The sequence below is a fragment of the Plodia interpunctella genome, chromosome 25 (assembly GCF_027563975.2).
Source record: "Plodia interpunctella isolate USDA-ARS_2022_Savannah chromosome 25, ilPloInte3.2, whole genome shotgun sequence".
NCBI classification, from domain to species: Eukaryota; Metazoa; Arthropoda; class Insecta; order Lepidoptera; family Pyralidae; genus Plodia; species Plodia interpunctella.
In genome coordinates this window covers 2,943,433-2,970,326 of record NC_071318.1, presented here as the reverse complement: position 1 = coordinate 2,970,326, position 26,894 = coordinate 2,943,433, and the positions used below count along the sequence as shown (strand labels likewise).

The 26,894-nt window shown below is 36.0% G+C and overlaps 1 protein-coding gene across 2 annotated transcripts in view; it reads left to right on the top strand.

Annotated features, from left to right (window-relative positions):
* The window catches only part of tup (tailup), a 48,416-nt gene extending 22,043 nt beyond the window's left edge, over positions 1-26,373 (top strand). Inside the window, exons 2-9 of one of the 2 annotated variants that reach the window (XM_053764140.2) lie at positions 12,332-12,521; positions 16,811-16,941; positions 18,204-18,271; positions 18,733-18,835; positions 22,478-22,595; positions 23,467-23,629; positions 24,101-24,301; positions 24,872-26,373. In XM_053764140.2, the coding sequence (XP_053620115.1) occupies positions 12,332-12,521; positions 16,811-16,941; positions 18,204-18,271; positions 18,733-18,835; positions 22,478-22,595; positions 23,467-23,629; positions 24,101-24,301; positions 24,872-24,982 (1,085 nt within the window). In that variant the 3' untranslated portion in view covers positions 24,983-26,373. Of the gene's footprint in view, positions 1-12,331; positions 12,522-16,810; positions 16,942-18,203; positions 18,272-18,732; positions 18,836-22,477; positions 22,596-23,466; positions 23,633-24,100; positions 24,302-24,871 lie in introns of both variants that reach the window. The other variant, XM_053764139.2, reaches the window with a different exon arrangement.
* Positions 26,374-26,894: the final 521 nt, after the last annotated feature.

Below are 26,894 nucleotides of genomic sequence, written 5' to 3'. Positions count from 1 at the left end.
CAAAACACAATATGGCTGAAACACCACAGATTATATAACATGTCCGAATTCCGAATCGAAGCTTCTCTTGAATTAGATTAGTTGAACCGGTCTATTAGTGATTTAGCAAAGAGCGACCGCGTCGGTGTAATGTCATACAACTGGCAACTACCACGCAGCCTCCAGCGAGATAGCGGCGTCTTTGACGCTTTGTTGATCCGAACACTGCGCGTAGGGCTGACACGAATCTGTTTTCAATTTGGTTTCATTTACTTCATGTTATACTTTTTATCTCTTGTGTAATAACTACTAAACGAAAAAAAAAACTTAAATAAATATAATGTTTTACCTGAAAATAAAACAGTTATTATATGCGTAACCTTATTCGAAACCTATAGAGTGAGATAGCATTACTTCCGATGACGTCATCAGCCCCCAATATGCTCCTTCTACCCCCTCCGCCCCACTACCGGCGGCTCTAATGAGAGTGGAGGGGATCTTTGCTTGCTGCCAGCGCAGTGTTGGCTCGTCACATTGCATCTCACTTGAGTCCTGTGAAATTAATGAGGCCAGCAGGCAGAAATAGAAATATAGGTTTCGAATAAGGTTACGCATATAATAACTGTTTTATTTTCAGGTAAAACATTATATTATATGCTTTGAACCGTTATTCGAAACCTATAGAGTGAGATGTGTTTGTTATCGCCTGGTGGCAAGCAATATTTTGATATTATTATAAGGATGCCAATGTGTGAAATGAAAAATAAGGGTTACATAATCACAATTGTGTTATTATTAATGTAACTAATCAATTTAGTTGACATTTTCATAATTTGAACAATTAATTGTAAAAATACAAAAAGAAAAATAAATAAATCCATAAGCTTGTGGGAAATAGGTCGATTCATAGTGTATCAAACGTGTGTGCAAGGTTGTTATAATCATTTTGCTGAGAACGAATTTCAGCAGAATAATATCTAGCAAAAGTGTTAGCAGAACGCCAGTTTCCTTTTGCCATAACTTCATCGATAGAGCATTGCTGCAGCCAGTTGAGAGATGCGGCAGCGCTGCGCGTGCTGCCCGCGCTGGCGGCGACGCCGGCCGCCCGCAGCAGCGAGCGCACCCAGCCGCCCAGCACGGTGCGGGATGCGGGTCGCACTTTACCACACGCCGATATGAACAATTCCGACAAATTGTTATTTTTTCTGCGTTGTGCCGAAACCTCTATTAACTGTTTTATCCAAAATACGGGACATATTGATTTGTCATGACCCTCAAAAAATTTCCATGATGATTGTCTATGGAGATAGCTGTCCGTCTTGGAACCAAATCTTGGGTGCAAGAGTATATGGTCCTTCCTATCTTCGTAGTGATCTATATCGATGTGAAGAAGTGTTAGGTCGTGCACTCGGCGGCTAGAGGCGAGAAGTAAAATAAGTGCTGTGCGTCTCGAAACTTCGTACAAAGTAAGTTCTGTTGGCTTGTTTCCTAACAACCATTCGACTACCAACCTAGGGTCCCATACAAAAGGTTTCTTGAAAGAAGACCTTGCATTAGCTATGGATATAGCTTTAAGCATGCGCTTCACTACGGGATTATCGGTAAGTGAAGTTGCGTCTGGATTAGTTAATGTCGCTATAGTCGACTTATATACTAAAATAGTCTTATAAGAAAGGCCTTGTTGAAGATGGAGGTAAGCTAGGTATCTGGCTAACTGGGATCCAGTAGGATTCAAGTGATCAATACTTTTAGAAAGACACCAAACTTGCCATTTAGACCACACTGAAGAATAAACTCGTTTTGTGGATGGCCTCCAACTAGAGTCTAGTAACTCCTTTTCTTCCTTTGACCAATTTATCAATAAATGGTCCCACCCTTCACTAACCATACTTCGAGACACATTTGATCTACCTGTGCTGGTGGCATTTGGGTCTGTACATCCAACAACTTCTCCCTCAGTTGGGTTAACGTCCAAGGAGCTGCTATTGCTCTCCTCTTCAGGTCTGGGCGCCAAAACACTTTGTGCCAGCGAGGGACTACCAGGAGGAAAATGCCCTTCGCCTGATTGAGGTGCGCAAGAACTCGCGGCACCAAGTGTGGTGGTGGGAAAATCCAAGCTCTGTGATAGTACCAAAGCCTGCTGAAGGCATCGTGGTATTCGGCTTTCATGTCCTTGCAATCTCGTGACACGTAACGTGGGACGACGTGAGCGTTCTTGGACGCAAAAAGATCGATCTGTGGTATTCCAAAACGACGGAAAATTTGCCGACAGGCTTTTATCGATAAGGTCCACTCTGCATGGCCTTTCTGGCGAGATAGCGAGTCTGCCTCCTCGTTGTATGGGCCCGGTATGTAGTTTGGTATCACATGAATATCGTTCTGGTCTAAGAGCTGAAAAAGTAACTCCGTCATCTGAAAAAGGGCCTTTGAACGTAATCCACCTTCTTTCCTTATGTAACTCACTACACTCTTGTTGTCGGATTGAACCAACACCGACGTCCCTCTTAGACGAGCCTGGAACTTTAGAATGGATTGAATAATAGCCCACATCTCCTTGAGATTGCTGTGCCAAGCTCTCTGACTGAGCTGCCAACGGCCGCCGCTCATTCGAGTGCCGTCTAGCACGGCACCCCAGCCTTTGCCTGATGCATCTGTAGTTATGAAATGTGTTACAGGCTCTGGGTGTATGGACGTGCTTGCCGAAAGCATTGTCGACCACCATCTTAGCTCCACCAAAGGCGATGGGCCAAGAGCGTATTTTGTGTATGGCTGGTCTTTCGGGAGAAGAGAACAGGCCATTTGAATTGGTCGGCACCGAAGTCGACCTCTTGGAATGATAAATGACGCGAAGTTTAGCATTCCTAGCAAACTCTGAGCTTCTTTTAAACTCCATTCTTTCGTTTTCAGAATACGATGTAGCTTCATACTCACTTTGCGCTGCTTTTCGAGAGGTAGTAGCTTCATGTTCGCTTGAAGATTCCACTGGACTCCTAAATACTCTATTATTTGAGTCGGAGCCAAAATGGATTTTTCGAAATTGATATTCCAACCCAAAGACGATAGAGTCTGAACGGCTTCCGCAGCCTGATCTATCAGAATCTGTTTGTTCTGATTGACTATAAGGTAGTCGTCCAGGTATACGATTACTCTCAGGCCTTTGCTTCGTAGCAGTTGTGCTACCCAGTTGGAGACAGTCGCAAATATCATTGGAGCTGACGAAAGACCGAAGGGCAGACTCGTTAGTTGTAAGAGTTCTGGATTGTTCGAATGTTCGGGCTTGTACAGTACTCTCAGAAACGGCTGATGAGATCGAGCCACAGGTATATGAAAATAGCGGTCGGGCGCATTATGTCCAATTCTCAAAATGTCCAGGGGCCTCAAAATGTCCAATTATCACAATGTCCAAGTCTCAAATTGTCCAATTAGCAATTGGTCCAATTCGCATGTTGTCCAAATCTCAAATTGTCCAATTAGCATTTGGTCCAATTCGCACATTGACCAATTCAAATATCAGTCAATATAATTTAATTTTTTACTTTTTTACTATAGATATTTTATTACAAGTAGTAATATGTGTACAAAAATGGCTTGTTACAAACCGCTTGGAGATAAAGGCTTTTTTTCTCCTTTGCCTGTGTTGAGATAGGTTTCTGTTTCGTTTATTTTTTCCTTTTGTGATATGTTTTTATAAACAGTAACATTGTGAATTACCTACGATAGTATTTATATTAATAAATACTTATTTTAATTATTATGATTACTACTATTTTAAATAAATTTACTGTAGCTAAATGCCGTCTAATTTTCTATAACTAAACGCAGGCATTTTTATATTTTATTTGAGGGTATTTATAAAAATCGCTGACAGAAAAATGCAAGTTAGGGTAGGCACTTAATTAATTATCTTAAAGTCACGTTTGTAGAACACGTAATACTTTACATATAGTTAAACAAGGAAATAGATTATTATTGTTTGTTTATTTTAAAATACTTAGGTACCTACTTAGAAGTGCCTAGTGTGGATATGTTTAAAGCAAGTAACAATGAACCAAGAGTTTGAATTTATTGAAAATCAGAAGGGAAAGTTGAGTTTGATTCGCAATGATGGCCACCGGTATAATCTGAATTGGACAAATACTAATAATACGACATTGTGGCGGTGCATTAATCGTAAAATATGTTCTGCTTCAATTACACTGGATCAAGACAAAAAAGTGATTTTACGTGAATCGTGCCATGTTTGTGTACCAAGCAAAACTTCAAATCAAGTTTTGAAGGGAAAAGCAGACTTGAAAAGGGCAGTTTGTGAAAATTTAGGTCAGTTACGAAAAATAGTTGAAGAAAATGAATCATTGACGAAGGCTAGAACACAGCAAACTGAAGATGATGATTATACAGTACCTCAATTTCAATCAATAAAAGATACATTTTATAGGGCCCGACGAAGATATTTAAATATTGATTCACTTAGTCATAGCGATACAAGCACTGTCACTATCCCAGAGGCTTTGGCAAGAGATTTCTTAATTTGTGAAGATGGGGAACAAGAGAAGATTTTTATTTTTGCTACAAAAACGGCCCGAAAATTTGTAAAAAGACATAGGTCATTCTATGCTGATGGTACGTTTAGAGTATGTCCTAAGCCGTTTTACCAAATGTATGTTATGCATATTGATTGTAATTCAAACAGCAAGTCGACGAACATTGTCCCTGTAATATTTTCACTACTACCAAATAAAAAAGAAAAGACTTATAGGCGATTATTTACCCTCATAAAACAAAAATTTAACATCGAAATAACAAAGTTCAAGTGCGATTATGAAATCGCTCAAATCAATGCAATTTCGTCCGTTTTCCCATCAGTTTCAATCAGTGGATGTTATCATCATTATAATGAGGCAATTTGGCGATTTAAAAAAAAAAAACAATTTGTCAAAACTAGAAATGGACGAAATATTTCAAGAATGGTTGCGATAATCCCCTTAATACCTGCGAATCTGATTCCTGCTGCATGGAGATATATTTTAGATAAATATTCGACTTGCGAAGAAATGAAGCAGTTTCGTATATATTTTGAGAAACAGTGGTATCCGCAATTACCACCAACCGTTCTCAGCTGTGCAAATCAGAGACATCGCACCACAAATGCTCTTGAAGGTTGGCACCGGCGCATCAACGGACGTATTTTGAAAAATCCGAATTTATATCATTTTCTTTTTAAGCTGTTAAAAGAAGCCAAGTATTGTGATAATCGCCTTCAGGATTCTTTATTCAAAACGGAAAGAAATAGAAGAAAATTAAGAGACATTACATTTGATAAAAAGTACAAAAAATATTTAATCGAACTGCAAGAAGGTAAACTTAGTCTTAAAAGTTTTTTTACAAAGATTATATTTCTTCGTCTTACGCTGTTTAAGCATTGATGTTAAAATTATGCACCCACCTACGTTAAAAGTATCACAGTACGTAATATTTGATGATGATGATTGATGTGATGATAATTTTTGTTCCTATTTAATAGCGATATTATTATTATTTCTAGATAAGTCGGCCTAACTTATGTTGATTTCAATTGTATAAAAAACTTAAATACTTATTTACATTATATATATAATATGTAAGTTTGTATGTAAATACTTATTTACATTATATATATATAATATATATGCAAGTATGTATATATACATACAAATTAAAACACTACCTACATTACTGTATTATATTATTTTTCTATGCATTTTATTGAACTTAATACCGATTATGATGAACCAGAACCAGCGTCAAATTGTTTATACAGATGTGTATTTTTTCTAATAAAAGTGTTGATTATAAATTATTTATTCTTTTCACTCTCCAGTTTGGTGTTTATCGCCCTTATATATAATATTATTGACCTGTCCAGGTCCACAGTGCCTTGGAAGTCGCAAGGGATCGCAATGCCTGGAAAACCATTATCTCAGATAAAGTGATCCGTGGAGGAGGTCACGACCCTCAGCACTGAGGAGAGCGAAGCATGGAGGGATATAATATTGACCACCTCCTAATTTCCTGGACCAATCGCGAATTGGACTAATTGCGAACTGGACCAAATGCGAACTGGACCACATGCGAACTGGACCAAATGCGAACTGGACCAATTGCGAACTGGACAATTGGACATTACGCGAATTGGACATAATGCGCCCAACCGGAAAATAGGCCTGTTTCAGGTCGATTTTTATGGCCCAGTCTCCCCTTTGAAGGAAATCTGGTACCTTCTGAACGTTGATTAATCTGAATTTGAAGTCTGTCAGATGTTGATTTAGGTTCTTCAAATTGAATATCGGGCGATCGCTGGAATCCGACTTCTTTACTAAAAACATTGGACAAACAAAACTCGGAGACGGCGGTGCTAGTATTAGAATTTTTTGGTTTTTTAAATCTGTAATTTGTTTTGTCATTGAGTGACTTGTGGGTGTTAAGTATTTCCCTAGCTGATCGGGCTTGAGGAGCCCGGGTTTTTGATAAAATGGGAGTCTGTAGCCGGAAATTGTTTTCATTACGTGATGAGGTGCTCCTAATTTTTTCCAAATATTTAAATAACTTATTAAACAACCGCCGTAAAACGAGTCTTGTTTGTTGTCATTTACGAAAGGACTTGTTATTGGTTTTGAGGGTAGAACGGCCCGATTTTTTATTTTCCTGTTTTGACTGCGTTCTCGTGTTGTCATTACGATTAACCGCGAATCTACTGTGATTCTTATTACCAGAAGATGGCCCAGGAGAGGTGTAACGCTCATCCTCCTTTTTAAAGTGTGCTGACCTCCGCGGTCGCTTGTTTTGGGCCTGCACGTTATTTCTCAGGGACATAATTGGCTCATCCGCTGGGCGTTTTCTAATGAGAAATAATTTATTTGTACCGCCAGCTTTTGTTAAAAATGCACTCATAACGTCTGGGTTAAATAAACAACTGTTTGTAGGAGGGATTTTTCGTAAATCTTCCTTAATGTATCGGTCTTTAATACCTGATAATATGCTATCTCGTCGTTTTTGGATAGTATCTGCTCGTCTTCCGCAAACGAGTTGAAGAATATCCTCAGATAGCTTTATGTAATCAGACTTACTGGAAAAAACTTCATTAAGTTTCTCGAAAAGGGAATCCGGAGTAAGAGTACAGTCTGGTTTGTGAGACCAATCCACTATTTGCTGTAAATTACTTTTGAAAACTTCATTCTGCTGAATAACAGCATGAGTTAAAGCACCAAATGAGCGGTCAAGTGACTTGAGCCAAGATGAGTTCGGATCATAAAATCGTAATTCAGTATTTACATCTAAATCGTAAAAACCAGGTGTGGCAAGATATTTCTTCTCGGTTTCGATATACCGCACTCGGTCCCATTCATTTGTGTCGAAATGATGTAAATTAGATAAAGTGGAAAGTCTAGCTTGAGATGTGTTGACAACTGTGGCTTCTTTAAGATTAGTCTTAAGGCTACAGTCCAGTGATCCTATTTTTTTAGGTTTATTAACTAACGGCTCATTTAAAGTTACCAATCTTTTTAAATTTTGTGAAGGGTGCAGAGAAAGTATGTCGGAATCATACTCGCAATTCAGTTCTTGCCTATTCAAGTATTTTAAAATGTCACCGACCTGATTGGATAAAGAATCCAATTTGTTATCATCCCTGGACCGTACTCTCGACCGTCGTTGACGCGAAGACCGCTTTCTATGCCGCCGGGGACGCTCGGAGCTCGAAGACGACGATGAAGAAGAAGACGACGATGCGGAGCTGCTGCTGCTGGAACTACGCGCTCGCCTTGTGCGGCGCTTGAGTGCGGGCCTAGTAGCCTGCTGAGGAGACTTGACGGAGCGCCGCCTCCGCGGGCGGTGTCGCTCGACGGGTCTAGAAACCCGTTCGCCAGTGTTTCCGGCGAGGACCGGGCTATTTTCACGAACATCAAGCTCCTCGGGCAATGAATCACGCACAGGAGATTCTCCCATGGTGTATTCCATGCCAAGAGTAGTTCTTCCGCAGAACGCTCAAAAAATATTCCCTTCTGCAGAGAAAATGCACTGCCTTTTTTTTTTTTTTCGAACAATAACTTTGTTTAAATGGGGGTGTGCACTTGACGAAAGTCAATGCCAATGTGACGAGCCAACACTGCGCTGGCAGCAAGCAAAGATCCCCTCCACTCTCATTAGAGCCGCCGGTAGTGGGGCGGAGGGGGTAGAAGGAGCATATTGGGGGCTGATGACGTCATCGGAAGTAATGCTATCTCACTCTATAGGTTTCGAATAACGGTTCAAAGCATATAATATTAAGTTTTCTGTTTACTATTTACTAAAAATATGAATTTCAGGACATTTGCAATTTGGGTTTGTCCAGCATTGACAAACCCTTGAATTGAAAAAGAAATGAACATGAATCGAATTATTTATTATTTAATTTAGAGTTAAATATTATTAAAAAATAACACTAATATTAAAAAAAATTAAGATGAATGTCAGAATTGCTGGCGAGAAAATTATGTCATGTTATTTTTTTTTGAACATAAACAAAAATTAAAACTCTTAGCCAAATGAGATAGAACATTACCATACAACCTGTCCGGTCCATTTCACATAAAGCGGTAGATTGACGTAACATATATTATGTTCTGTCCCGCTTATTCTTGTGTAAGGTACGTGTTGTATTCACTTACAAGTTTTTCGTTCTCTACAAGCGACACGAATTTTGTCTTCTCACGGACTCTGTCAATGTTTCTGAATAACTGTCATCTCTCAACTACAGTAGGCCTTACCATGCCCTTACCCAATAGACATCTTATAAATACTTATCAAATTATTTATTTGTCCTCGTGCGTGCCAACCCTACAGGACGACATGGCACGGCGGCGCTGCCTCATTATTGACACAATAAATTCTAACTCACGCATTTTAAAGCCACACACACACTCAACATCACGCGTGGTTCTGTTAACATTGACACACATACATATAGCTGATTCTATCAATACATGTAGTCTCGTTTATTCGTAGTAGGTATTTTGTGGTCGTCTATCATACTGCGAATGTTTAAGTTTTATTTTTTTAACTAATGCACCACACACCGTAAACAGCAAAAACAATGTACCTAATGTAATAGAACATGTTAAAAGTAAAAAAATATTTTTTTATGATTGTATAATTGGTCGTTTCCACATCTACCTACTTAGTTTATAATATATTTTTTGTTAATATTTAAACAATAGGTAGGTACGTATATCTCTTTCCAAAGCGACATTGGACCATCTCGTTGGAAAGCATACGAGATATTTTCAAGATTTTTTGTTCTCTTATGAGGTGGAAAATGGTAATATTTTGTATTATTAAAGTTTAAACATTTAGTGTTTTGTACAACGCTAGACAATATTGATTCATTTAATTTACATTTATTCCACAAATTTGAGAATGAATGACTTTTTCCTCCGTTTCCTTTTATAATTCGAATAAAAATGTAAGTCGTAAGAATACCGAGATATTTTTGAAATTTTAATTACATGTGTTTTAAAATCGCCAAATAAAAGGAAACTAAAGTAATCCGTCACACTGGGTGGCCTTAATTAATTACTCGGCGCTAAACAATAAAGTTTTTGCGCTGATTTTCGCGGAAATACTTATAACATTTTATTGCAAAAGTTCTCAGATTGTGAGTGCATTCGTCGTGCATTGTTGCATTCACAGTTACAAAAATTTGCATTCATTTGATACGCCACGAAACTCGGATGAGATATATTTTTTAATCTCGGAATTCGTAATGCGGCTTTTCTATTGGTTAGCGATTCGTCACTTCCGGTAACTCAATTTTCAATTAATGTACACTGTACAGCCATTTTTAACCGACTTCAAAAAATAGGAGGTTCTCAATTCGTCATGATATTTTGTTTATTTTTCTTTTTTTACTTTGTGTTATTTGATCATATTTACTCTATAACTCTTGGAAAAGTAACATTGTTCTTAATATACTTAGGCCATAAGCCAGCAACGTAATTTGATGACCAATTTCCACTCAGACAGGCAATACTGTTGCTATGTATCAATTAGTGTTTACATATACAAATACTATGTTTCGATACAACACAATCATGCTTCAGATTGTATGATAGTCACGAAATATTGTGAAACTTATTCGTTGTTGCTGCGATTTCGTTGGTAGGTTGATTTATTTGAGGTTTTAAGTAATAAAATTACTTTTAAAAAAAGAGTTTATAATTTATTGATTAGTAAAAACACAATAAAATATACCTACACCTAAACCATCCTCGGGAATCACGCTATCTATTATTGAAAACCGCGTGAAAATCGGTGCAGTATTTGAGTTCACATTTTCAGAACAGACAGACAGTAAACAGACGCGACAAAGGATTTGCTTATACATACTTATACTTACTTGTAGACGAATCCGCCCGGATATAATGACTATAAAATGATAAGTCATTTCGATACGCGTATGCGCACCAGACTTTGAGATTACTAGATATGACTCATGTTGTAAGGTCGTAGACCTTCATTTGTTTATTTATTTTTAACATATATATAATATAATTATCAAAGGACATCTGCTTATCCTTAAACGATTGAAAAAAGCCAAATAATTAATTTAAATGCGAAAACGAAAGAGCCGACTCTATCGTGCCACAGAATTTATAATTAACACACAATTTATAGTGTACCCGAGACTTCGTCAGCGTAGAATAGTCGCTTCTGGCAGGGGTCTTTAACTACATTCTTACCAAATTCATCAAAATCGGTCCAGCAGTTTAGCCGTGAAAACGGAACAAACAGACACTTTCACATATATATACATCTATTACATAAATAAATAAGTATACCTAGGTATACCTATCTGTTTATCTCTCCGCTCTCGATAAAGTGGACTTGCCCAAATGGGGGCTAAGTTGCTGAGATCTTTGTTTTTTATTTTGATTATCTGTCCGGGCAGGGTTGTCAATTTTTATGACTTCCTATTGTAATCGTGCGGAGTAATGTGAAATTAAATTCAGAAATTTGAAACTCAAAATCAAACTCATTTTTGGTCGCTGTGCTCGTATAGGTAGTAAATAAAACTGTTTACAATAATAGGACGGCACTATTACTTTCTCGAAGAAATTTCTATCTAAAGTGGTAACTTTGTACTCAGTTTCCTATTTGTACGTTTTATATTTACACGTTACGAGTACATTGTTAGGTATATTGTATAAATAAATAAATATTATTATTTATGCTTAAATATGTGTCGACAATATGTTAATTAACCAATACCAGTAAACAGTTTTTTATACACAACAATACCTATAGTGGCCATTCAGGAAATTTCCGTAACATTAATTATTATGCGTTTAAATAACTAACAATACACACAGTGCGTAACCTCCGCAGTACCCACATAGAGGGTTTAATCGAATTCCATACATAAAGTTATTAAAAAATCTTACAATCTGAATACACATAGAACTGCACAGTACGAGTAACAGAGATAGTGTTTGCAACAAGGATGGATATAAACCTCTCAGCACCGCTACAACAGGGCGCGGCGTTAGACCACGCCCACCGAAATATTATCGATTTCGGAACAATAATTTATTCATAATTTCTTTATTATTGCCAGCCATAGATCTTTTTGTAAACACAGGGAATTAATTTGAATATCGAATTTACCTAAAAAAACCTGACAAAGATTTTTTATTTGTAGTACTGTATTTCACGGCGGGGATCCTTGGATCTGGAACTTGCAAACATAAATTAATTATAATAAGATTAATTATTATATGTATGTTTATGTTATATACATTTATTATGGTATGAAACATTTAATTAAAAACATGTATAACAAAATTAATTCAAAAAAATATTCATCTTCAGAAAAGTTGCATCAAGTTTACATATACCTAACAGGTTAGCTAATTAGTTATTTAGATACCTTATGTAAATATTATTTTAAACTGATTTATTCCGATATCATTCTTAATGTTCTTCAAATTCATAGTTCATTCAGAGCTAATTCAAAAGAAGCAATAAAAGGTACGCCAACGGTTTACGGTAAGCCATTATAATCACAACATAAAAATCCATGCAATTTGACATGTGGTCGACACTACAAATACAAACATTGTTCCAGCAATAGAGCTATATTTTTTTTACATTTACTTTTTTAGTGTGGTTAAGCACTAAAAAGGTTAAAACATAGGTACTCTAAGCTAAAATATGTTTTCACTATCGCATTTTTAATTTTAGAAATTAACAGAAAGAGACAAAACATATTTCAGCTTAGAGTAGGTACCTACGTTTTAACTTTTTTATTAATAAGTAGCTATCATATATTTTCTTTTTTCAGAAAAACTCCGGCTATCTCTGTGCGTGGGGTGCGGCGGCCAGATCCACGACCAGTACATCCTGAGGGTGGCCCCGGACCTGGAGTGGCACGCCGCCTGCCTCAAGTGCCAGGAGTGCCGCCAGTTCCTCGACGAGTCCTGCACCTGCTTCGTCAGGGACGGCAAGACGTACTGCAAGAGAGATTATACTAGGTAAACAATTTATATGGGAAGATATGATCGTATGGAAAATGTCTAATACTCATTACCTAGTTATTGTACAGAAATAGCTTACCATATTTCAGGTAGGTTAGTTCAGTGTAAACTCAACACCGATATTAGCTTATTTAAAAAATATTTTTCTGGTACTTACCTAAATTATGATCCTAAAAATGGCGATTCAGCTAGGCTAACATGATAATAAGTTACGGATATGTTTAAAATTAACACAGACTAATTTCGAACCGATTGCAATTCGCTTCAAAGCAAAAACGAAAGGCAAACAGTCAAACACGTCATTTTATAACCTAAGCCCTATATGAAACGAAATTCATAACTAACGTCAATCACCATCGCGAACGGCGCCACTTTTTATACACACAGACCAAAGATGAATTCACTAAAATAACTTGCATCTGTTTACCTTTTCACCCTTCCATCTCTCGCCGCCAAAATATAGAATTACGGATCGACAAACAACATTACGTCGACTATAACCTCAATAGAAGATAAATATAACTTCTATTCCTTAGCTTTAAGCACGATATTCGAGTAAATTTCCCGTAAAATTCGATTTCCAAACTTAGATATTGTCTTTGTCGCTCTACTCTGATGTTCCGTAGAGAAAACAAACTGAGTTTGACTGAGCATTATGTATTTCGGCGCCAAAACAAACTGTCACTTTGACAGCGCGGCGGGCGGCGGGAACACGATATGTCTATGGTATGTTTGTTCCCGTTTACGCAGCCCGGATAAGCGGGTTTTCGATTACATTTTTTGTAATGTATGATTTTAAATGTTCTGCTCTGTGTCAATATTGTCGGTTTCTTTATATACCTATTGAGAAATGCCGATAGAAGACATATTTTTTTGAGAATTTTTCATATATTTCCTCAAAAAACATGTTACATTTTACTTACTAATACTTATATGATAATTCTTAAATTAAGTACCTAGTAGTTAGTTACTCTACTAAAAGTTGCAATACAATTATTTAACGTAAGTAGGTACAATATAAAATTTTTAATTTTTCTTATCTATAACCCAAAATGTCGGCCGGAGGGAAAGTCTTGGTTACGCTACATTCCGGAGTGGGCCGGGATAGCAAGTGCAACAGAACTATTTCGCGTCGCCAGAAATTGAGACGAGTAGGTATGCAAGATTGACAGCCAACCTTCGCTAGTCAGTTGGTGAGGTAGGTACCATAAGAAAGAGAACCCAAAATAAAGGGTTACTAAGATAACTTACCTCTATCGAAATAAAATCACCTTTATCTAACCCTTTGTAAGCGGATACGGGCGGAAGCGCGTGTTTACGTGGTATCGAGTGACGATTTTATATAAACATCCGAATAACTGCTTTTCATTTTTATTTTAGAAAACTACATTCCTCTTTTTCATACTGGCGATGATGAATGCTGCAAGATAGCGTGTCAGAAATACCTGTCTAATGCATTTAATTTATGCGTATTTTTATGTATAAGGCCAATTAGCTAATTTTATTTGATTTTCGAACACTTTTGGTCTAGCTAGGCCACAGACAAAGTTTATTTTCAATCTTTTATTTTTTCCTCTTCGATAATTACCACAGATAATATAGCGATTACGCATAGAAAACAATCACGTGATATATATTTGATCTTTTGTGTTACCTAGTATTTATTTAGAGTGGGTTGCACCGTCAACTTTGACGTTAGCTTTAACCTGCGCAGAAAAACGCAAACTGGCATATTTTGCCTAAACGTCAGAGGCGCACAATGAAGTCAAAGTCGAAGTCGAAGTCATTAGTTCGAAAATCCAATAAAATAGGCTATTTATTTCAAATTCGAATTCAGTCTAATCCAAGCCGAAATGCGTACAATCACAATCACTTCACAAGTCGCCAAAGAGGAAGTCCATGCAGAAGAAATTGAAATATATATTTACCTGATATTTCATCCCTTATTATCTAATAAGTGCATCATCAACATTAACCAACACTTACGAAACACTTCACACTTATTACGAAGTTTAGGTATTGCGTGAATAAGAAAAAATCGAAATATTTGAATTACAGGTATAAAAGATTTGTATTTTTGTTTGTAATGGATAAAGTTAAAAATTGATTTTGATGAAATTTGACACCGATATAGACGAAACCTTTTAGAGTGACATAGGCAACTTTTTATTATGTTTTTACCCGAGCGAAGCCTTGACGTCTGTCAAGGCTTCGCTCGGGTCTAGTTCTATAATATCAGAATGTTACAAAATACCTATATACATTCCTACTATGTTCATAGGTAGGTATTTATGTAATAACCTGTACAATTATTACGGGTGGCAGCCCTACCCAAGATACCCCCAGTAGCCAGTGCTAGCAGTATAACGCGAGACTTATGTCGGTATCGGGTGTCGCTAATTGCAGATGTTCACAGGTTCGATGCCAGATTTACCCGCTGCTAGTGGTCGTTTGTTTTGCTTGGCTTTTTAGTAATTAGCAGTGTAAAAATAGAAAGGCCAAAGATCCGTCAATATTCTGACAGGTTTGTGAATTTTAAATATCGAATGGAGATGGCAATAAACCATTGCTTTAAAAATGCTAAGAGTCTTTAAAAAAAGTCCTGTCTATCTGTATGAACGCGATAAACTCTAAAACTACGGACTACGGACGGATTTTTGTACGGGTTTCACAAATAGATAGTGAGATTCCTGAGGAAGGTTTAGGTGTATTATTCATTATGGTGTTTTACCCGAGCGAAGCCAGGATGGGCCGTCTGACACCAGTGTTAGTTGCGAACAACAACACATTTAATGAACATATAAACTTCTCCTTTTCTGGAAGTGGGATAAAAAGTATAGAACACAATCGAAAATAACGCACTTTCGATCGGAAAACTCGACAGTAAAACGCTGCACGAGCCCCACCCTAGTTTTCCATAACCCTACCACTGCATACCTATCTATAGTCTATGCATACCTATAGTCTATGCTTTTAGCGATATTGCTAGGGGGCGCTTCATTCGCTAAGTGCCGGTCAATAACCGGGGCTCAAAATGTGCTTAGAGGTTTGTCGTGAACACCCCCGTTTTCGCCGGGTGCGGAAGGAGGGTGTTATGTTTTTTTTTTGAGAATTTCGAGATGTTTATTAGTTTTTTGAGTGGTGTGGCTCATAAAGTAAAAACTGAATTGAAATGATCACTTTGAATAGTTTTATGCACAATCATGCGGGCTTCACACTCAGATGTGCTCCGTGCTCCGTGTCTAAACGCGAATACATGCACATTGCGTAGTTTGTATGACTGCTTTTACCGCAATGAGAACCAGCAATGTATGCCGAACACACTTACCTAAGTAGTTCGACGAATTAGTCCGAGGCAGTATGGTTTTTTACTCTGATTATTCACGAATCATTAATCGAATACCTAAGTAACTCTAATAAGACATAGGTAATACTCCACTAATCCGATTTTATTGTGAAGGATTTGTTGAAACTTATTATTTTAAATCAATATTTCTGTTTAAAACAAAGGCCAAGGCCTCATTCGTTTAATTTTGCATAGAATTTCATATCAGCATTGCACATTGTAAACTGATAAGCAGATTGTAATCATATATGAAACAAACAAATAACTCAGACGCGTATCATATCACAAAATCTCATATAGAAAGTCACAGTTACATATGGATTATATTATAAGGGTGAGTTGCACCAGTTTGACTTTGACTTCATTGTGCGCCTCTGACGTTTAGGCAAAATATGCCAGTTTGCGTTTTTCTGCGCAGGTTAAAGCTAACGTCAAAGTTGACGGTGCAACCCACTCTAAATAAATACTAGGTAACACAAAAGATCAAATATATATCACGTGATTGTTTTCTATGCGTAATCGCTATATTATCTGTGGTAATTATCGAAGAGGAAAAAAAATATGCATCGCGCCCTAGAACAAGACCACTCCATTTCCTCTCATAAAAGTCGACAAAGGTTTGCGTCTAGAGGGATGCGAGGGATACAAACCCAATACAGCTGGAGCTTTTTAGACAACTGGAGCTTTCCCAATGAGTGTTTGTGTCAGGCGGGCGGCCAATCATGAAATCAGAATCTACAAAATTTCAAGGGAATTTTAAAGCGGGTCCTGAAAGACAGGGCGTCTCTGACGCGAATGATGGACGCACAACAAAATAGAAAGGAACTACATAATAAAAAATATGAAATTAGGTACTTTAAAATTGATCCAATTATATTTGCCGGTGTGGTGTTGAATTTTGATACGAAAATAACATATAAAAATATCTTATTGTTCTCAGGTTATTCGGCACTAAATGTGACAAATGTGGCGCGTCCTTCAGCAAAAACGACTTCGTGATGAGAGCCAAGACGAAAATCTACCACATCGACTGTTTTCGGTGTTGTGCCTGCGCAAGACAACTCATACCAGGTATTTTTTCACAAAAATCTATATAAAATCAATCCCCCTTTGAATCAACATTAAATGGGGAGAAAAATGAAAATTCATTTGATTTTTTTAGAACCAAGAAACCGGGAAAATAGACCGATCGTTCCGGAGGGGATAAATGCATACCTATATACCTATTCGAAATTCAAATCCCTAACCATACAGGCCATAGATGCCTGTTAAGTCATTGATTTTTTGTTTTTAAAAGGTAGCATTCAACTAGTGTTTAAGCACTGCATAGGGAAGTCTAAATGTCAATAAAATGAAAAGCTATAAATAAAATTATTATTATTTTGTACTGTCTGGTCTGTACAAAATATTTACTCTGGTATTTCCGGACAGGCGCGGATACAGCCCACCTGTGCATTTTCCATACAACAACAGACAACAAAGGAAATGTTCTTGCCACATACACTAATTACTGTTTTCTAAACGTTAAAATGATTAATTGATTTTATTTTCGTACAGGAAATTTATTTTACTTGGATCTTTGATTATAGTAAATGTTTAAAGTACCATTCGATCTGGTAAATAGCTACAGAATTGACTACGCATTTGTGCGTGAAGTTATGAATTTCTTCTTTTCTAGTGCTATTTTATACCTAAATTTTAGGTACATTTTATTTCCTTTTTTGGTAAAATTTTTAGATCGATGACTTTTGCTTATTTGTTTTTTAATTGTTGCATTCTCTGCAAATTGATGGGTGTGTGCAAATTATAAAAACAAGAATACTAATCATCAATCATCGATCTGAGCAACAAACACTTGATAAAACTTGGCTTTTCGTGTAATGACCGTAATCAATTACAATAGATAAGATTTCGCATACGATGCAACAAAAAGTTATGGTATAAGTGCTGCAATCCTGGTTCGTTTATTTTTCTGAAAATTTTAAAATTTCTGTACAACTTCAGAAATAAGTATCTTGAAAATTGACATCTTTATAGACAATACTCGCTTTAACAGTACGTACACTACCAACACCGTAAGCTACATACCGCTACAAATTCATCGCTATTACCGCGGCATAAAGATCGATGCAGAGTAACTCCTTTTGCGGTCGACTATACTACAGTATAGCCAAATTTTGACATAAGTATGTAATTTTTAAGTTTAAACTGCTCTCCATAAAAGCAACTAATACTTCTTATTAATAAGGTCTATGGTTTAGGTAAATTCTTATCAAACGACCGTATACTTAACTATCAATTTTGATTACTAAAGGTTAAAATTTCTTTCTCAGGTGATGAATTTGCGTTGAGAGAAGGCGGAGCGTTATACTGTAGAGAAGATCACGATGTTTTAGAAAAGGTAAATTGTTTTTATTCTTACATTTTTTTATTAGCTTCGACTTTCACGGAATCTTTTTAATTTTATCTGCATAAACCATCATCACAATTATTATTGTTAAATTAACGAACGAAACTGGCCGCCACGTTTCTTTGTTTAAATATAATTATTTTATTGGACAAATCGAGTTAGTGAATAAGACAATTATAATAGCAACTTGATTTTCATACAAACTTCCACCAACCCCAATAATATTGTCATTGAGGGGTTGATTTTAGAAAAAAGTAGCATAGCGTTTGTACAGAGATCTTTAATTACATGTAAATACGTATACCAAATTTCGTCAAAATCCGTCCGCAGATTTTTTGCCGTGAAAGCGGACTGAACAGAGACACTTTCGTATTTACAATATTAGTACTTAAAGATAATATTATTAATATAATACTCTTATTAGAATAAATAAAAGTTGTTATTGTTTCCAGACCGCGAATACAAGTGGGAGCAGCGGGAACGCCGAGAGCAATAACAACACAACACTAAGCAATAACAACTCGCATCATCCACATGAACTTGGTTCTATGTCTGGTAAGTTCTTCTTTATTTATTTATGTACACAACATAACAATGTAATGAATTATACAGGATATGGCTAAAAAGGAAGTAACAGAGCGGTTAACATCAAACAGGGAGAAGTGGAGGAGACTGACATGCTGTACCGACCACACATAAAGGGGGATAAGGGTAGGCTGATGATGTTGATGACAACATAACAATGGAAATATAAAACTTACAAATAGGAAACTAAGTATAAAGGTACTACTTACTTCTTTCTATAGAAACTCCTTCCAGTAGATCCACGAAATAAAAATGAAAAAAAGGTTCTTTTTACTATTCTTCTTACAATTACTTATTATCACCTCTACCCTTACGGGATATTATTACAGACCCGAGAATTGCGAAACTCAAAAACCAATTTTAGCTTTAGATATGTAATTGAGATTAATTATCGTATGAATATAGGATCCAGTTTATAGCCCTTTTCCTTGATTGACTTTTACAATTTAAGCGAGAGGAGAAGCACATTATATGTTTCTTTTTGGCTCTTGGCGCATATGGTTTAATTGCTTTTTCGTAAGTGAAAATTGATGTGACTATTCCGGAACTTACATCGGATGAGAATTTTGGGACAAAAAGTATCCTGTGTGAGGTATATTATTCCAGAAATTAAACTGCACGAAGGACGATAGTACGCATCGTGCTACTAAATCATTTATTCTGCCCCTAGGTATAATTTCAACAAAATCTGCTCAATGGCCGTCAGCAATTGCCAAACCACGTAAAGACTGTGCTCGCCGCTCGCTCGTATGTCTCGAGTGTCCAAACACCCGGATGGCAGTTTGTGATGAAGTCAACGAAGTGGCTCGGTTTTGGCAAGAAAATATTTAGTGTCCAATAGAGCGTTCGTAGATCCATCGACACGCAAATACAAATTTAAAACGATGATGATCTCAACTATATTATAAATGCGAAAGTGTGTTTGTTACTGGACCGATATTAAATTTGGTATACGGGTAGAAAATAACCTGGGATAACAGATAGGGTACCTTTTATCCCGAAATTCCCACGGGAGCGAAAATTATAACCTGACTGTTGCCAAGGCTATGAGGACTTATTAATTAAAATGATATTTATTTACTTGAGCATATAGTTACATATAAGTACTATGAATTTATATTAACAAAATATATACATTATCCGCTTCGGACCTTTCCCGTTTTCAGTATATTATCAACATAAGGACTAGTACACATTGATATTTTAAAGTAGAGATCGATTAGATCTACCCTCAACTTAAAACTTGTGCAAAATATTAAATACTGGTCCCGGCTTCGCTCGGGTAAAAACATAATAAATTATATCCCTAAATTTTCCTAAGGAATCCAATAGATATCTATCTATTGGCGAAAACCGCAGCGAACAGACAGTCAGACGCGGTAGAGGACTTTGTTTCATAATATGTAGGATAATCTTAAAAGTGTAACAAATCCCGAGTGATCCTGTTATGAAATTTATTGTTTCTTTAAAATGTTTTTTTTTTCAAGAGACATAAGATTACATGACTTAGCTTTCGACTGTATTTATCTATAGGTACCAACTTATACACTAAACTTCTAAATATCGTATATTTTAATGATACAAGCTGGATGTAGCAAGCACGCGTGTACAAGAGTTTTTTTGTTTACCGTACCTACGCATCTACTAATTTTATCTCAAAAAATTCACGCAGTGAAGTCGATATGGCCTTTAATATAAAGGTGGTTAATCACATTCCAAAAAAAGTACACTTTTTTGAAAGTGTTAAGCCGTAGACAGAGAAATATAGTCATGGTTAGAAAAATGTGACACAAAAATATGTACTTAATATGGACATACAACATACAATGTGAACTCGCGCTAAAGTAGGTCGCGGCAAAATCAAACGCCGCCGCGCTTTGTCGGCGAACATCAAAGTTATCGCGCGATTGCATCGCCTCTGATATGATAATGATAACTAATTACTAGTGTACAGATTAAAAAAAAAAACTCATAATTTCGTCGACCGAGCCGTGATTGCGGATTACACGGAACAAATTTGCAATTTTAGCCTGTGATGTGATTTAGATATTTTGGTACATTTTTTTTATAATGTATGTAATAATTGTGGATGTCATGATTTCATGTGACATGAAACACATAATTTTCTTGTATTTAATATAAAAATGTACCTATGTCGTGGCTTTTTTCATCTCCCTAGCTTCATGTATATATAATCTGTGCTTATTGATGTAATGTATGTACGAGGTATAAACCTCGTACATACATTACATCAACTATAATACAAATTTCCTCACAATGAGTCTCTCATTTGTCATAAATTATTTTGAATCTTCCAACGACAATTTGTCTTAAAAGTCTTGTCAGATGACTTTAGGCAACTTGTATACAATCTAACACCGGTATTAGCAATAACAAACTCGACAGAAGTGAGAGTGGTACTCAACTACCTATTACTATTGTTACCTTGGATTTCGTAAATCTCGATTTACTTACTTAATATAATAGTACCTACCTGTACGACCATTTTGACTCTCACGTAATTTCGAAACCAAAGAAACTGGTCAAGTTCGAGTAGAAATTTCTGTAAAATTAGCTTACTTATTTTATTAATGCACTTTACACGGTTTTCTGAATTTTTTTAAAATGATGAAATTAGATGACTTTCAATAACTACAGGTAGAGGAGGTCAACGGAAAAATAAGTTTTGTAAACTTAAAACATAGTAAGTATATCCAAATAATTTGGATTTGACTGTAATCAAATTAACTTATTACGGAGAGGCATACACAGACAGACAGATAATGACATTAGGGTAAAGATTCTGATTTAACCTTTTGAGGTAAGTACCGAACCCGTGATTAAATGCATTCAGATAATAATATCCGATTAATTAAAAATACCTACAAGCTAAATTTTATTCTAAATTCCATTGAAACCTGAAACTCTATGAAGATCACAAATGCACAAGGTGTTAATCGGGCCAGTAATTTGTCAAATGAGTCTTTGTTGACCAATTTGATATTTACAAAGGCAACCCTGGATCAGTGAGGTGTGAAACGGCCACCGGTCTAATCTGAGATAAGCATTGGTGTTAAGCTTGTGTTTGATATTCGGAGGGTGCTGGACAGGAGATATTATCTCCGGTTATTACGGTCCCGTATTTTGAGGAATGAAGAAGACAAACAATTTTTAATCTAATTGCAAACTGCTTAACTACACATTTGTCTTATAGACTAATATATTGCAGTCAAATTTTATATAATATAGGTACTATAAATTGAAACAAAAGTTAAAGTTGAAATAAAATAACTCAGCAAAACTAAATTCGTTGCCAATCAAATCTGTCGCTCCCGAGTTCAGTCCGACCAATTCATATCGAAAAGAAGTTTACGTGACGATAATGACGTTAGTCATTCAAGTGTCAACGTCAAGTGAGAAAAAAACTACAGAGATGCCAGGCCATAATAGTACCCCGAAAGTCGGGAAAACCGAGATACAACCGTTGAATACCAGTAGAAAAAAATAATGTCTTAAGAACTAAATTGATAAATATTATTTTTTCTTTTCCTACGTATAGATTTCACGTGTGTATTAAGAGTAAAACCTGATTATTTTTGAAATTCATTGCAGATTCGGGAAGTGAGTCCGGCTCGCATAAAAGTGGACGTGCGCGTACTACGGCAGCAGCTGACGGAAAACCAACCAGAGTTCGCACCGTCCTCAATGAGAAGCAACTCCATACGCTTAGGTAGGCAATCAGTTCACCTGCCTAGCAATGATTTACAAACATTCCTTTTTTATAATCAAATGGCGGTGCTCGAAAGTTTTAGACTAGTAATCTAACACCAATCAAAAACTACAATAATATATATAAAATGCTTAATCTAGTTAGGCTATGAATTGTAATAAATTTCAAAAAATGTGATGGCAGCATTTCCAGGTACCTAGAGCTAGTGACAAAAGAGCAACCTCATGTATGTATGTGTACATATGATCATTTTTAGCTCTATCTTAGTACACAATTCTTAGTATGAAGTAATAAATTATAATTATATATCAAGCATATACTTAACCAGGCACAGAAGATGAAGTAGCAATTATTAAGATTCTGAAAAAAAAGCGGAATAAATAATAAAGGCTGTAAAAAGACCTTTTTTTAGATTTTATGTCGATGAAGTCTGCTTTTTAATTCGATTTGTCTCATTACCGGCTTATAAAACAACCATTGGTTACTTTAACAAGTTTACCAGTTTTACGGCATTTTTATGACTGAGCCATTATGTCAATTTGAAACATATACGTAGTAAAAACGGTGGGTTTTTATAACATTTATTTCCCACATCAGAGTCATCATCATACTTATTAAAACGTAACAAAAAATATAAATGGACACTTTTACTTAGGTACTCCTGCAATGAAGCCTCAATAAGTTTTTTTTATTCTCTTTTAATAAGTATTTACGTATTCTTTGTTCGACTTAACAAACATTTATCAATTTTTAAATAATCTTTGTATCTACTCTTTAGCGGCAATCAAATTTGTTTATTCGACTAAACGAAACTAAAGAGTCTATAATGAAATAAAGTATTTTCTTAAAATATGGTATTGACCATTTTCAGAACATGTTACGCAGCAAATCCTCGGCCAGATGCGCTGATGAAGGAACAGCTTGTAGAGATGACCGGCCTCAGTCCCAGGGTTATCAGGGTTTGGTTCCAGAACAAACGGTGCAAAGACAAGAAGAAAACCATGCAATTGAAGATGCAGATGCAGCAGGAGAAGGTGGTAATTAACATTTGATGAGTATAATAGGTTTAAGTATTATAACGTAGCTACACCACGCGTAGTAATACGGCAACCGTGAGTAATATGGTTTTTATAGAACGTGCTCAGTTGTTCTAATTATTTATGTTAAAAAACTTCGAGTCTTCTGCATTTTAAAAGATGTGTACTCGTATCGTCATTTTCTAATTTGGAGTCGTCAAAGGATTCAATCATAGATAAATCACTTATCTACCGGTATATTCACACTCGTCCCTAATATTTAATAGATTTACTTAAATATATTATCACACTGCCCAGACATGGGACCTAGCCTAATATATTTTTGCCTCCGTTAGCACAAGTATATTATCTAAAATTTTAACGAAATCTTTAGTCGTTTTAAAAACGCGAGTACATATCTAAATAATGATTAGTGATAGAATCGGATTTAGCCGGCACCGCGATCCTAACTCGGGGATATGGTTTCAGGAAGGCCGACGCATGGGCTACATGTCGATGGGCGTGCCGCTAGTGGCGGGCTCGCCCGTGCGGCACGAGGCGGCCGGCTCGCTGGCGCTGGAGGTGACGGCCTACCAGCCGCCCTGGAAGGCGCTCTCCGACTTCGCGCTGCACGCCGACCTCGACCGCGCGCCGCACCACAGCGCTGCCTTCCAGCAGCTCGTTAATCAGGTCACTTGTACTGTCATTATTTCACCGACTATTACTTTTATAGAGATTTAACCGATTACGGTTAAACCTCTATAAAAGTAACGATGTTATGCTGTTGGTTTTCTTAAATAATAATAATATAAATACTTACATAGTTACTGTAACGTGTCTGTGATAACTGGTAATTGAAAATAACTTTTTCGTTTTGTCACGATTTACTTATATTAATAGACTGTAAGTTTTACAAAAATCAGTAATAATAATACCTTTGGATAATAAAATTAACAGTGGGTACTCATATCATATGAGTACCCAGAATAATTAATAGCAGAATCATTTCTGCTTAACATTCTCGACAGTTTTAACTACCGTTCCTCATCGTGCCTTCATTGTGTCCGTCAAAAAAATTGGACAAATGTTTGACGTTCGATTACTCAAATCCCAAAATTCTAGCGGAAACAGCTACAAAGCGAAGCTATAAGTTAATTCTCAAACAATAGAGAATCTATTCTGCTGTATAGTCTTAACTTAAACCAATCCTCGAGATGACGTAATGTTATCTGTTATTAAATGTAACAATATGAATTGCAGATGCACGGCTACGACGTGCCGTCGCTGCCGCCGCCGCGCGCGCCGCACGGCGCCGAGGACAACTACGTCACCTACCTCGAGAGCGACGACAGTCTCCCGCCGTCGCCCTAGTGTCGTCTCTCCTAAAGTATCCACGAAGTGGAACGAAAGACTTATCTGTGGCAACCACGATACACAGTGCGAGTAGAATTCACGTATCAGTCGCTTAAGGTTTTTTACGAATCTTGTCCATACTGTACTTACTTACAAGTTAATTAATAAGCTTGATGCCAAGATAAACTTTGCGTAGGAGTAGTGAATATTCCTATGAAAAGTTTGTACTTGCACATAATACACTTAAAAAGCAAATTACATTAAATTATGACCATTATCACCAAGAAATAGATTTACAGTCTAACTATAAAGATTAGAAAACAGATTTTTAATTGCCATTGCAATATAAAATGGAAAATTGGTTTATAAATACCCGGTGTTGCCAACTAAGAAGAGACAGCGCCCTCATTAATTTTCTTCTCTTTGTAAAAAGGCTGTAAAAAATAGTAATTGATTACCAACCTATTTTAATGATAAATTACATCAAATTCATGAAAATATTTTGCACTGAATAAATTGTTATTCGATTCGATATCTGAAAAAGAAATTGTATCTACCGTAAAATTAGGCAATTTTTGACGTTTGGGAGTGTGCAAATATTTTTTAAGATATGTTTTTACTGGACATGATTTATATGTAGTTACCTAGTTCAAAATGCACAAAATTACAGCGAAAATTTGCGCATATTTTAAATATTTCAGTTCAAACATTAATTCGTTATTGTTGTATTTTTTTTACATGGACATAATAAATACCAATATTATGTGCTTGATGTTTACCATTAGTTTTATTTATATTATATACTTTATTTAGTTTCAAATACCTTGGGGTATAATTATTTCAATATATTATAATGAAGATCTGTTAGTGTTAGTAATGTATATAGAATTCTATGTAAATATATTGTATAAAATGAATATAATAATTAAGTACAGCATATTATTTAGCTTCTAAGGAAATAATAGAATACTAAGGCCTTCACTGTGAAAGATGTGTACATTTAACACAATCAATTACACATTTTTGTTTATAACATGTATATAGTTAGACGTATATCCAACCACGATAGGTCATTATTTCAAGATCTTTTATTTGAATCTTATTCGCAATGTCTACGAAATGTCAAAATCTGAAGTTTCAAAGTCTTCATTGTATACCTTTAGTAAGTATTGCCTCTGTTATTTAATTTCAATCTGTATTGCAAATTAAATTAATTACCAACTAGGTACCTACTTATTTCGTGACATTACTGTGCAGACTTTGAAAATACTGTATTAACTTTTCTATGTAAAAAGAGTGATGTATGTGCTAATCTTTTTAGAGATTACCAGATGTTAATTTATTCAGTAGTTAATTACACTATACACTGTACTTAGCTTGTGCGCATAAAATTAATAAAATTATTGAGTACCTACATAAACCGAATTTTATTTCGTCTGACGAATGAAAGACGATAATGTTCATTAACCCTACTAAGGAATAGCCGCGACCTGTCCACCCATCAAGTACCAAGTACGTCCAGTAATTACTGGACGTAAACCCAATATCTGTCGTATAAAGAAGGCCAAATTATTTTTAATAAGTTAGCTATTTCAAAATAAAACCTCTATGTGTTTTTGTACTCTTGTAGTGAAATGCCGTTTTTAAAGTTTCGAAAATATCCAATGAGAATTTTTCTTGGAAATTTGCGAGAATTCACAAGGGAGGAAATTTCTTAGTGGCATATTTGTTTGCACAACTTTCATGCTTTCTCAACATTAAAAGATTTGAGAGCATAGTAATATTTTGGTTTCGGATAATTTATAAGATTAAAATAAACTGCAGTATATAAGTGGAATTTTCTTATATGTTTATGGCAACACTATTGATAAGAAAAGTCACATGTAGTAAATGTCATTGTCACATTACAAATTAATGACATTAGACATTG